This window comes from Lepisosteus oculatus, chromosome 13 (assembly GCF_040954835.1).
Source record: "Lepisosteus oculatus isolate fLepOcu1 chromosome 13, fLepOcu1.hap2, whole genome shotgun sequence".
NCBI lineage: Eukaryota > Metazoa > Chordata > Actinopteri > Semionotiformes > Lepisosteidae > Lepisosteus > Lepisosteus oculatus.
This window is the reverse complement of record NC_090708.1, coordinates 27,677,690-27,690,864: the sequence shown is the minus strand read 5'-3', so window position 1 is coordinate 27,690,864 and position 13,175 is coordinate 27,677,690. Positions and strand designations below refer to the sequence as shown.

The following is a 13,175-nucleotide window of genomic DNA, read 5'->3' as shown; positions in this document are numbered from 1 at the left end:
CTTAAATTCTTAACTGGATAAAGATTGTCCTCCAGCAGTGACCGGGATTTGAAAGGAGGTGTTTTCTGGCAACTGCTCAAATGCTGTACATGAGAGGTTAAGCTTTATTAGTTCCACCTGGCAGTGATTCCAGATACTATTACTGTAACCTAGAATTGATACGGTATGACTTGATATAACGCGTAAGGACGCATTGTAATACGACACACCAACCACGTTTTACCGCAGCGTACCTCACTCGTTTTGAATGGCTGTATCTGTACAGTTCTGCACCCAGTGGCCTCTAGAGAGAAAGGGTTTCTTGTCCAACAGGTGTGTCCTGTACAGGAAAAGATAGACAGAACAGCTCAGACTCCAGGTATGTGAAAAGCAGAGAAAATATCACTTAATCTACTGTACCGTATATGTTTGTAATGCCTCTTCTTATATTTTTATGGTTAGATCATTTATCTTCAATTACTATAAAAACTGTTGTTGATTAGTTTTGTAAGTAACCTTTTCTGGTGCTAACATCACTTACCTGCTCTGTTCAAACCCAGAGCACACAGTAATGGGATAGTGAAATAATTACATGTATATATTTTTTATTTATCATACATTTTTTGAAAGATACCATCCTCTGAAATATATTAACCATAAAAAAGTCAGTATTTTATTTTCTATTTGTCCTGGAAGTCTTGAGGATTTAAAGTCTGAGTTTTTATCAGCATATCAGAATTATGCCGGATCAAAAATAAACCTTAGATGTATTTCAAGAGCAACATGAACAACAAATGTGTTTGGAAATGTTCTAGATGTTGTTTTCTTGAGAGCTGCTTAAGTCTGATATCTTTCTGGTAAAATGGATACCTGTTTCTTTTAAAACACTAAATCAAAAGAAACATCTCTTGAAATATTGGTGTAGAAAGGAATCATTGCCCACTTTCAGCTTTTCAGTTTCAGATTCTGTCCTTTTCATATGTATTTCCCAAGATATGTGAGGAAGAAGGAAAGTTTGCAGATTAAACAGACATTTATTTTTCCAGAAAATAAATGTACTGCTTCTGAAAAAAAATCAAATAGCATCATCATCATCAGGAGTGTTACTGCCCAATACTCCTTAGCCACATATGAAGTTGGAGGTCTGTATTTTACTCCTGCATGTTCAGGGGATTTGTGATTATACTATGATGGCACAGGCTGAGGCTTTGTCTGGCCTTTGACAGCAAAAATTGGACAAACCTGGCCTACTTACCCAGAATGGAATGTTACAATTTGATTAGCTCTGTTGGTACATCAGCAGCCAACTGGCAGTCCTAATACCAGTTTAGGTTTGAATAATTGAAGATAATAAAAATGTGCAAGGATTTTGCAATCGGTTGGATTAAGAAAGATGGATCCAGAGTGATCTTTGTATTTTTAAATTGTATTCCTGGCTTCATTTAAAATGCTCCAGAGTTTATGTAGAGTTGTAGACCATTTGTTTATACTGTACTTGTAAACTAATTACTAATTGTTTTCTGTTGGAGGAATTGTTCTATGGGAGATGAAGAGGAAATGACTAGAAAGTGCTATTAATGCCTCTGAGTTAACTGGATTTTTGGGATTGAGCAGGCTTCTCCATAAGGGTAATCCTGTTACACCTTAAAAACCTGTATGGGTCCAGCAAGCCAAAAATAATGACAAACCACTCATAAATTGGTGATACGATGGCTCTGCATTGCATATTGTGGGCTGGAGGTCAGCAATCACCTCACATACACATCCTGTATTAACTAGCTCTTACAATTGCTCTTATGAATAGAGACTTCTAAAAATTAATTGTTCAGAAACTGGGGGTTTACTACGATATTGGTTGGGTTAATGTTAAAAAGAAGAGGAGACCAAACTGAAACAGATGTCATTTAGTGACATGTATCATGTCAATATGAAAGTTATCGTATAAAGGATCGTGTTTCTTAAAATACATTCTAGGCCTGACAACAGAATTTATCCCCTTTCAATGACGTTCCATTTTTTAAATTACAAATAATGTATACATATTTTCTTAATGTAAATAGTTTTAATAAAAAAATGAAATCTCTTTATGAATACTTTTATGGATAAAATAAGTTTAAATTTCAGAAAATAACCTTGACAGTAATAAAGGCTGTGATTTATCCATCAATTTGACAACTGGGGATGGTGCAGATTTCTCAGGCTCTATCAAGCTGGTAGGGATCATTATTGGACATCTGATTTCAAGTCTTGCTACACAGTTTTTAGCTGATTTTTAATTTGTTAATTTTTAATTTTGACTGGGGCATTCTTTCTGTGAAGCCACTTCAGAACAGATTTGGTAGTATCCTTTTTCTACCTGGCTACTTAGTTTGTGGAACATCCTGATCTACAGAGTCAGTGCGTTGTAATTAAATTGTAGGATTATATTATTATTACATTATTTTAAAAAGTGAAAACAATAGTAATTATTCATTTTATTTAATCCTTTAATCTTTCAAATTTGCCTTAATGGCTCTTTCTCCAAAACCATTAATAACCCACTGGATGTAAACTTGTTCTTTGGCATAGCTGTTGAGACTACAACCAATGGGACAAACCAATGTCACCCTGCACTCTGAGTTCATCATCATGGGACTGCCAGGCCTGCAGCAGCACAACTCTGCTCTCTTCATCTTCTTCTTCATCCTCCTCCTGGCCATCTTCCTGGGTAATCTACTCATTGTGGTGTTAATTTCCCAAGATCATCGACTCCACACACCCATGTACTTCTTCCTCTGGAACTTGGCTGTCTTAGATGTACTGATAACAATTACTGTCATACCCAAGTTGTTAGTAGTTCTTTCTGGTTACAATAAGACCATATCCTTTTCAGGTTGTTTTGCACAAATGTATTTTTTTATCTCATTTACAGCTATTGAAACATTCCTTCTTGCAGTCATGGCTTATGACCGGTATGTTGCTGTAGCGGCGAGGCTTATTAATAAGAAAGAATTAAGTATTCTGAGCCTTCCCAAATGAGGCCCCATTTCTCTGTTCATCTCTGTGGTGCAGCCACAGAGAAACTATTCATGCAGGCTGAATTAAGGTTTCCTAGGACAGCTCCCAAAGGGGGATGCACTTAGCTAAGCCTGGCTATCATGATCAATGATCATCCATTGGCGCCTATCTGCCTAGGTAGTGCCAGATGGACATCTGGACTGCATTCCTAAGTGTCAGGACTAAGTGACTCATATCTCACCTTGATCAACCAATCAGGGACTGGTAGGGCCGAGTAAACCACGTGGGACTCTGATGCCCATGGAACTTTCAGCCAATCAACGAGCTGAAGTTCCTCCAGGTAAAAACAGGCAACACAGAGAGCCTGTAAGATTCAGTAAGATTCAGAAGGGAGATTCAGTGAGATTCAATTAGATTTCTGAGAATTCTGTGGACTTTTCAAAGGAGAATTCCAAGGCAGGACGGCCCAGGAGCAGAAGGCTCCCAAGGGCAGGACATTCTTGCAGCACGCCTCCTGACCATCCTGAGACTCAGCCCGAACAACCACGGAACGGCCAGTGTGTCCGAGTGCCAGAACTTTCCTTTGTTCTAAGAGTCTAGAGCGGAGGTTGCCAGAGAGTAACCAGAGGATCCACCCGAGGTTAGCACCAGCAGCAGGCCTCATGAACAGGTCAGAACTGTGGACAGCTGAATCACTATTCAGAACTAGCTCTTCATCAGGAACGAACCGGTCCTCTTCCTGACTTGCTGGGACCCACAGTCATCTTTTCTCCTGTGCACAAACTTTGCTAGTTAAAGCCAACACTAACTAGCCGGTCAGTGAGCATCAGCAGCGCACCGTCGCAAGCCGCACAGCACAGCCTGGCACGGAGCCAGAGAGCGCGGATTTTACAGCAACAGCCTGCAACTGTTTCTTTGTGCCCGCAGGAGATCTGAATCCCCAGAGATTGGACGAGTATTTAACTTCAATGCATTACAGCTCGAGAATTCAATTGTTATCCCAACCAGTTGATATCAATTTAATTCCTAAGAGTTATGTACTTGTTTTGAGTATCTAATGTAGAAGTTATAACCAAGTGCATTTACGAAACGGTCTTAATGAATGATATACTGAACGTATGTCCTCTTGATATGTGTAACACTTTGTAACTGACTGAATATATACCTTTTGTATTCTGATAACCCTCTCGATAAGATCTGTTAGGTTTATATGCATATTCTATGTATTAATAAATGTATGCTCGTGTATTAGTACCTGTGTGTGTGCGTTGTTTGAGTTATGTTGCATGGTTGGATTCTAAAGCCATCAAAAGAATCAATTTTGTGATTTACTGCTACAATGAATAATTGTCCCAGTAAATGCCCAAACCCTACAGAACTGGTGCCTTCAGAGAGCACACTTAACTTTACATTTTGGCTATGGCAATGTTACATTGCTATAGTGAAATCTCTACATTACAATAACATCATGAGCAGTGGGGTCTGTATTAAAATGATGTCTTCAGTCTGGTTTCTGGGCTTCCTCTTTCCCTTAACATCTGTCATACTGGCAAACACTTTGCCATTTTGTAGCTCAAACCTCATCCTGAACATTGTTTGTGACTACCCCACTGTAATGTCTTTAGCTTGTGGTGATGTCACAGCACAAGTGAATTTTTCTTTATTTATTGCCATGGTTGTAATTTACATTCCTGTTCCATTTGTCCTGTGGTCCTATTTTAGAATTGTAGGGTCAGTGGTAAAGATGAAAACTGTGGAGAGCCATAAGAAGGCCTTCTCAATGTGCTCTTTACACATGGCTGTGGTCTTTCTGTGCTATGCTTCTGGTACTGTGGTGTATGTTGGATTAAGAGTGGAAAGTATTCCTCCTGATGGGCACACCTTCATTGGTCCAGTGTACTATTTTCTCACTCCATTGGTTAACCCTATTATTTACATCTTAAAGAATGAAAATAACAAGGCAGCTGCTCACAGGTACTTGAGGATACAGGCTCCTCTGCAACATATTCCAAAGAATATTGTCAACACAAGATAATAAGACACATTATACAAATTCAAATTATAATTCAAATGAAGAATTACAGATAACATTTTACTAACAACCAGGTGATAAAATTAAAATAATAACAATATTACCATGGAAGGCATGTCAAATTGTAAGAAATAATAATTGCCTATATTTGATTAATAAATACAATTTGGAAATAAAAATAAAAAAATATATATATATGAGTGAGATATTTTGTCAGTTGTCAGTTTTGTGACTTACTGCAATATATTTCAGTAACAGACTGACGTGGGTGAAAAAGTAAAACAACATAAAGAAAACTGGCTGTCAGAGCAAGGATTGCACCAACCAGTCAGCTAGAAAATGAACAGGCGAGGCATGAAAGTCTTTTGTGAAGACCGGCTCACTACATCTGTGGTGAAAAAGAGAAATGCTGGAAAGGTACAGCACCAGGCCAGTTAAAACTGCCTAACAAAGCCTGTTAAATTGGAAACAGGGAGTCTTGGCTTTGTGTCAAAATCGACTGCCAAGCTTCTGATAAAAGTGGAATGCAAAGGTCTTGGGGGCAGCCCTCGTTAGTAGCCTGAGAAGTAGTGTGCGGGCCTTATTATTTTTCAGCAGGAATGCACAGTGAAAAAGCAACTGGGGATCACAGCTGTGTTTTTCTCTTGAGGCTTCTCTGAGAGAAGAAATTTCACCAAATACAGGTGAAGCAGGAAAGTCCAATCAGTGATTCAGTCAGGAGGCCCTTTGGCTGAAACCAGGGGAGACACCTGTGAGGAATGGTTGACAAATAAATCTGTTTGTCCCCTCTTATCTTCTGGAGCCCTGGGAACACAGGAATCCTGTGAGCTCAGGCTAATAGGGTTATGCTCACCAAACATCGGATCAGATACAGGATGCCTGGCTACATAGGAAGAAAAAGGAGAAGGCTTTGCTGGGGTGCTGGAAGGTGACTAGAAAGTGAACAAAACAGAAACAGGAAAGAGTGACCCAGACAGCCCGAGAAACAGAAGGTGAAAGAAAGGAATAAAAGTACTAATGTTATGGCTGCTCCAGAGGAAAGCTAGAAAGGCAGTCAGAGAGAAGGCTAAAGGGCAGGACTCTCAACAAAACATAAATAGGGCTGCTAAGCTTAGGTAAAGATGACTGCAAGGAGAGAGCACTGGGGTGCTGGCTGATGAAAGTTCTCTCCTGAAGTGAGTTGGAATCTCTTTGAAGAGGAAGCCAGTGGAATAGTCCAGGGTTCAAGGGTGAAGGCCAGGAGTGTGAAAACTTGGAACTTAAGTGTGAAAACTTGGATCTGAAGTGTGAAGGGAAGTCTAGAAGCTGGAACTGGAGAGCAGAGTGGAGTGAAGGCTTGAACCCTGAAGCTGCAATGTAGGGGAAAAGTGAAGACTTTAAGCTGAAGTTGCAGCCCAGGCAGAATGGGTTTTTAAAGTGAAAGCTGTTACAGTGTAGTTAGGAAAGACATCTGGAAATCAGGACCTGGACACTCAGCCCATTAACCGGGAACGAGAAGCATCGGCTCTAAGGGGGTAATGCCCTTGGTTTTAGGGTGCTGATTCCTGCAACTGAGCTCCCAAGAAAAGAAAGACACAAGGACAACAACCTAGAACAGCTTAGGAATAGTGCAGCTTCAGTTTTTTGTATTTACTGTGAAATGGGGAGAGAGTAGAAGCAGTACAAATAATGGGCTGAAATGAATAATGATGAAGTTCCAAAAAGTGGTGATTTGCCATTTAAAAGAAAAACTGAGGAATAGAATAATTAGAATTATAATTGCTCATTAAAATGGATTGTCAAAAGGAGATCCAGTCAGAGTGGCAAGACCTGGAAAACTGAGAGCAGTCGTGCATCACGATTGTAATCCCTCCCCCTTAAGGGCGCTCCAGCTCTTTCACATTTTAGTTGATTTTGTGCACCTGCTCCCGGTTCCTGCCCTTCCCTACAAAAGCCAGATGCTCATTCTGTTCCGGGTTCTGCATTGGAACATGGATGCTCGAGGGCCTGCCTACCACTGAGTTGCCCTACATCTGCGGCTCAAAGCCATAGACCTCCTATCGGCGTCCCGAACCAGCCAAGTCCGGGACTTGGAGCTCCTGATCCCTTTACCCCATTTATCTCCCCGACCCTTCGCCGGATCCCGCTCCGGTTTTTAACTTTGTCGTGTCTGTCTTGAATTGGATCACCCAGCTCTGGACTTTTGCCTGCTCTGGATTACCCTTTGGACTCCCCTTGGACTGTTTGCCTGGATCACGCACCCCCGAGCACCTGCGCACCTTTATCACGCCCCACTTTGTCTACCAACCCAGTTCCTTGTCTCCTCCCCGTGTCTGTTCACTCCCTTCCGGATTCTGCTGTCTGCACAGGGTCCTGAAAGGTGCTTCTTAACATCGTGTGTGTGAGTGTGATGGTTTTCTAGGGCAACCATGAGCCAAGAGAAGCTAAAAGACAGTGGTCAAAACAAGGATGACATAAAAATATAAGGTTTCTGAGGTAGATTATTTGGGATCTTAAATGTATTTAACTAAAAATGAAAAAAAGTCCAAAAAAACATTTATATGCTGTAAACATCAGGGTTTAAATTACTGAAATGAAATGAAAAAAGATGGTTAAATGTCCAATCTGTAACTAGATTTTAACTGATGCAATAATAAACATTGTGGTAAAGAAAAAAGTTAGATTATTATGATCTGATTAGATTATCATTGTGTTTTACAAACTGTACATGATTTAATTTGATTATTGTGAAACATTTATTAGTCAAACTGCCTTATTCTTTTGCAACATTTTTAAAGCTACAGCCATCCCTCAATGTGTAATACATGTAGCTCCTGCAAATAGAGGCTGTATTCACAGTGCATGATCATGAAATGACCAACTACTGCACCATAATAAAATAATTCAAAAATGTGGGTGGCAGGATTGAGAACTGTTATCTTGTTTCATGCAATTAGAAAATGTTTAGAAAATGTATCTGACAACGCTTATTAAAAAAACAAATACTTCTGCATGCTTAGACAGGTCTATTTATTAATTTATTTATTCTCTTATTATTAATATCCTAATTCTTATTTGAAAGGATGCAAAAGGTAAAGAAATATCAGTGTGATCAGATTAAAAAGAAACTGGGATATTTTTTTTCCTTAAACTTTTTAAATTCATAGGGTGAAGAGATCATTTTGACAACATGGGCATATGTGTTAGTTTCTACTTTTTGTCTTAAGTGTATATTAATATATTTGTAAATGTATAATTATATTATTACAGTTTACAAATTGTTTAAAATCTCAATATTCATTAAGACATTTGGGGGTTTGTGATTACAACAATTTGTCAGCAATTAAGTGTTGGTTGTGGTTTTCCTAAACTACTCCCAATTACTCCAACTTGATGCAAATTGTTTCTGTAAGAAAGGAAACTTAAAAACTATGTATCACTGACTATGGCAATAAATGTTCCTTTCAAATCTGGATGTTTCTTGATTTAATACTATTCACAATCTAGATACTTCCACTTCTGAAGCTCTTTTGTCAGTCTCTCAGCTTCTCACCCTTAGAATCTTTCATGAGTTTGGAAAAAACCTGATTCAGAATGACAAGGAGTGTCACTTGAATTAGTGAGCTTTATTGGCAAAACTCATTTGGATGTAAGGGCATAGACCTCCTCACAAAGTTCTGTAAATCGCTGTAAATCGATTAAATCATCATGCCCAAAGATGGAAATTAGGGCACAGCAATTTAATGATTGCCAGAGTAGTTTCAGCGGTGGAGGTTAGATGGATTTATTAAATAATTAATGAGGTAATGGGAAAATCTGAATGGGTGGAGTTCTGGGAGAAGTCCTGGGAGTGCAATCCTAGTGCAATATCAAGGAAGAAACCTGGGTAAAACCAGAAGAGACTACTGAGACTCCTACTGAGTCTCTACTGAGCCCTGAGGAGTGATTAAATAGTCTGTGATGTCCCCTTAACAAGGTAGATAGTCCCAGCCTGATCTTGTTTGAGATAGCTCTGACAAGATCCTTCCATGTGTGGAATGTGGAATGGAATTTGGTGCAGGTGCACTGGAGCTCGTCAGGGCATCACATTGCCCCCCTCCCCACCCCAAAGGGGCGACCTCTGTGTGCTGGGATGGAATGTTCTAATGAGACATGTTGCTGCTAATCCCCTTGCTGAACTCAGCTCCATGTCCCCTTCAATGAACCAGGTACCGGAGACTGTTTTGTCCCCATCTGGAGTCGAGAATCCTCTGGGGAAAGGTTTTTCTGAGTCCTCCAGACTCCTCAGGTGCCAAATGTGTTGGTGGGGGTTTTAATAGTGACATGTGGAATGCTGTTGAGACTTACCTACTGAGGGATCTAGGAAGGTTGAGATGGTATGTGACAGCATTAATCCAATCAATTACCTTGTAGGGTCCAATGTTTCGCAAAGCCAGTTTCTTTGAGGGCACACATAGGCAGAGACATTTAGTGGAGAGCCATACTTGCTGCCCGACTCGGAGTGAGGGTATGGTCCTTCCAACGACGGTTAGCGATAGTCTCCTGCCATTCTGCTGCCCTCTGCAGATTTGCCTGCACCAGTATCCTCATTAAACCAAAGAATACAAGTACCGCCTAGAAGTCATCTTCTCATAAGAACCACACACTCTCACACACACATATAATAAAAATAGCACTGAGCACTTAGATAATTTGGATCATACCGGCTTGTAGCTGTTTTCCGATGCTTGCTAAAACTAGCAGTGCTGTCTGCGTCAGGTTCAGCAGCAGAGCTAGAGTCGGTGGCCAATACAGTTATCATACGTTCGAATTTTCTCGGCCATGTCCTCTATTTTGATCCTTATACTGTATCTCCGTCTGGGGGGAATTTTCAAATATCCAAAAATGGCTGGGATTTTGACCCCATTATTCTCACTGTGAAGAATAATTAACAAAGGTTTTAAAGATAGTTAGAAAGAGAGAGAATGTTGTGTAAGCCTGTTACTTTTGCCTCCTGGCAAATCAAGGTGTACTTGACTTGCAAGCTCATGTTGACTCAGACAAACACAAAACGGCCATTCGAGCAGAGTTCGTCAACTAAATTAACATTATTTTGTCAAATCTGGCAGCAAAATAGACGATACTGTTATTGCAGCAGAGGGGAATTGTGCATTTCACACAACCTCAACCTCAACCTCAGCACAGTTACTATACCAATGAACATAAATGGGGGATATTTTGAAAGCCTTCTCCATCCCTATCCTCTTCCCAGATAATTTAAACCTCCTTGATGAAAATATCTGCCATCTGTGTGGCTGATGGCATATGAGGCAGAGGAATGAAATGGGCTGTTTTGGAGAATCTGTCAACTACGGTCAAGATGACTGACTGTCCCCGAGATCTCGGGAGGCCAGTGATGAACTCCACAGAGATGGATTCACAAGGTCGCTCTGGTGGCAGGAGTGGTTGTAGAAGTTCAGCAGGCGCCCAACGTGCCTGGCACGGACTTTGGCTTGCCTCAATAAATTCCAAGTTTTTGTGGTCTGTGAAGATGAGGAATGGATATTTTGCACCTTCCAGTAAGTGCCTCCACTCCTTCAGTGCTAATTTGATAGCTAGGAGTTCCCGATTGCAAACATCATAGTTCACTCTGCTGGTGTGAGGTTCCTGGAGAAGAAGGCACGTGGATGAAGTTTAGGAGGAGAACCGAACTGCTGGGACAAGACTGCAACTACCCCCACTTCAGACGCGTTGACCTCTACCTTGAACTGTCGATCTGGGTTTGGATGTTGACAGATAGGAACAGAGGTGATTTTTTTCTTTAGGGTGTCGAAGGCCTCCTGAGCTCGCGGGATCCACTTGCCTTGGTTGGGACCCTTTTTTGTGAGGGCGAGTGAAAGGAGCTATCACCAAACCAAAGTTCTTGATAAAGGTTCTATAGAAATTTGTAAAGCCAATGAACCTTTGTATTTGTGTTTGGTTGTTGAGGATAGGCCAGTCCTGGATGGCAGCAACCTTTGTGAGATCCATCTTCAACCCGGAGTTTAATAAGACATACCCCAGGAAGGCGATTTTATAGTAGTGAAATTCATACTTTTCTATCTTTGCATAGAGATGATTCTTTCTTAAACATTTTAATACCATTTGGATATGTTCAGCATAATTTCAAGAGAACACTAAGATATCCTCGAAGTATATAACCATGAACTCACATAGGTAATCCCAGAATATGTCGTTCATGAAATTAGGGTTCCATGGTCCTAGGTGCTGAAGTATTCCGCTACTGAACTCCAGTGGGTTGTGGCTCAGGCATTCTGTTATGCCGCGCCTGCAGATGGAAATTAGGGCATGATGATTTAATGATTGCTGGAGTCATTTCGGCTGTGGAGATTAGATGGATTTATTAAATAATGAGGTAATGGGGAAACTCTGGATGGGTGGGGTTCTGGGAGTATCATGGGAGGGTCTTGGGGGAAGTCCTGGGCGAAGTCAATGGGTACAGTTATTCCTTTTTCAATTTCCAACAATACCTTTAGTAACATGACTAGGATCTACACTACTCATCTGAACAAACATCCATTACCAAAGTTAAATACATTTCACATTTCCCTTTTAATACCTTTGTAGGCGTTTCGTGCATTTACTGGGACAATTATTAATTGTAGCAGTAAGTCACAAAATGATTATTTGATAGCAATTAAAAAAACCGACCTTGCAGGATAACTCAGCACCGCACACACACAGATAGTAATACATGACAAATACATTTATTAATAAATAAAATGTGCATATAAACATAACAGATCTTAAGAGTGAGGGTTAGCAGAATACAAAAGGTATATATTCAATCACGAACAGTTACAAACCAAGAGGGATATACATTAAGTATACCATTCATTTAGACTGTTTAGTAATTGAACTTTGATTACAACTTCTACACTAGAAACTCGCAAGCTAGTACGTCATGCATAGGAATTAAATTGGTATCAACTCAGGTTGAGGTCACAATTGAATTCTCAAGCTGCAATGCAGAATGTTGAATACTCATCCAATCTGTGTGGATTCAGATCTCCCGCTGACACAAAGGAACTGCAGCAGGCTGTTGCTAAGTCCGATCGGCATCCTCTGGCCCGGTGCCACGCAGTGCTGGTTCTGCTGGAGGTGTGGGAGAAAGAGGGAGAGATTCCTGCTGCGACGCTGGAGTGGGCTCTCTGAAGACCGGGTAGTTAGTCCTGGCTTACTAGCAGAGTTTGTGCACATGGAAAGTAACTGTGGGTCCAAGCAAGTCACACTTTTTAGACGGGAAGAAGACCGGTTCGTCTTCCGTTCCGTTACGATGTAGCTCTAGTCCTGAATCCTGAGATTCAGCTGTCCACAGTTCTGACCGTAGTTCACTGGTTGATCAGGTGTGTATTCGTGGTGGGTACCAGCAGTTCATGAGGCTTGCTCTGCTGGGCTAATGTTGGGCGGATCCTTTGGTTACGTGCGGCGACCTCCATTCTCGACTCCTAGAACAAAGTAAAGTCCTGGCACTCGGACCCACTTGCCGTTATGTGATTGTCCGAGATAAGTCTGAGAATGTCCTGGAGGAGCACCTTCTGGGTCCTGTGCTGCCTGTTTTATCTGGAGGAACTACGGTCGTTCATTGATTGAATGTTCCGCGGGCATTCGAGACCTACATGGGGTTACTCTGCCCTACCAGTTCCTGATTGGCTGATGGAGGTGGAGGATGAGTAACCATGCTCTCTGACATTAGGGTTGTAAACAACCTGGGATGTGACTCTCCAAAGGAATCTCCCAGACAGTAAGGCGCCAGTGATGGTAATTTATTATGGTGGCTGGTGAATCTCAGCCTTGGGAGCTGTTCCTTATCAGGAAACTATCAGCTAGAAAAACACCTTAAATGTGAACCAGATGGAATAGTTTTTCTGTATGCAGCACCACTGAGATGAAGGAGAGACGGACTGGCAAGGCAGCAAACTTAATTCCAGTATTTTTAATGAGCCTTGCCGCTACACCTTATTGAAACATATGGGTCATTATTTTAAAACACTGGTGTTCATAAATGGATGAGAAGACCGGCTCCCCTCCAGTCCACAAGAGGGCACAATGGGGAAACAAGCCGGTGTCCATCTGGTAAGTGCTACCCAGGCTTAAAATCTGGCCCTGCCTCTGAATGTGGTTTTGACTGTTAAACCAAAATGAGGTG

General features: G+C 41.1%; 1 protein-coding gene across 1 annotated transcript; it reads left to right on the top strand.

The window, feature by feature from the left end:
• Positions 1–2,565: 2,565 nt before the first annotated feature.
• Positions 2,566–12,181, top strand: LOC138242264 (olfactory receptor 7E178-like). Its single transcript, XM_069197753.1, has 3 exons — positions 2,566–2,974; positions 4,707–4,950; positions 12,034–12,181. Exons 1-3 carry the CDS (start codon positions 2,566–2,568, stop codon positions 12,179–12,181), a joined length of 801 nt encoding a protein of 266 aa, XP_069053854.1.
• Positions 12,182–13,175: the final 994 nt, after the last annotated feature.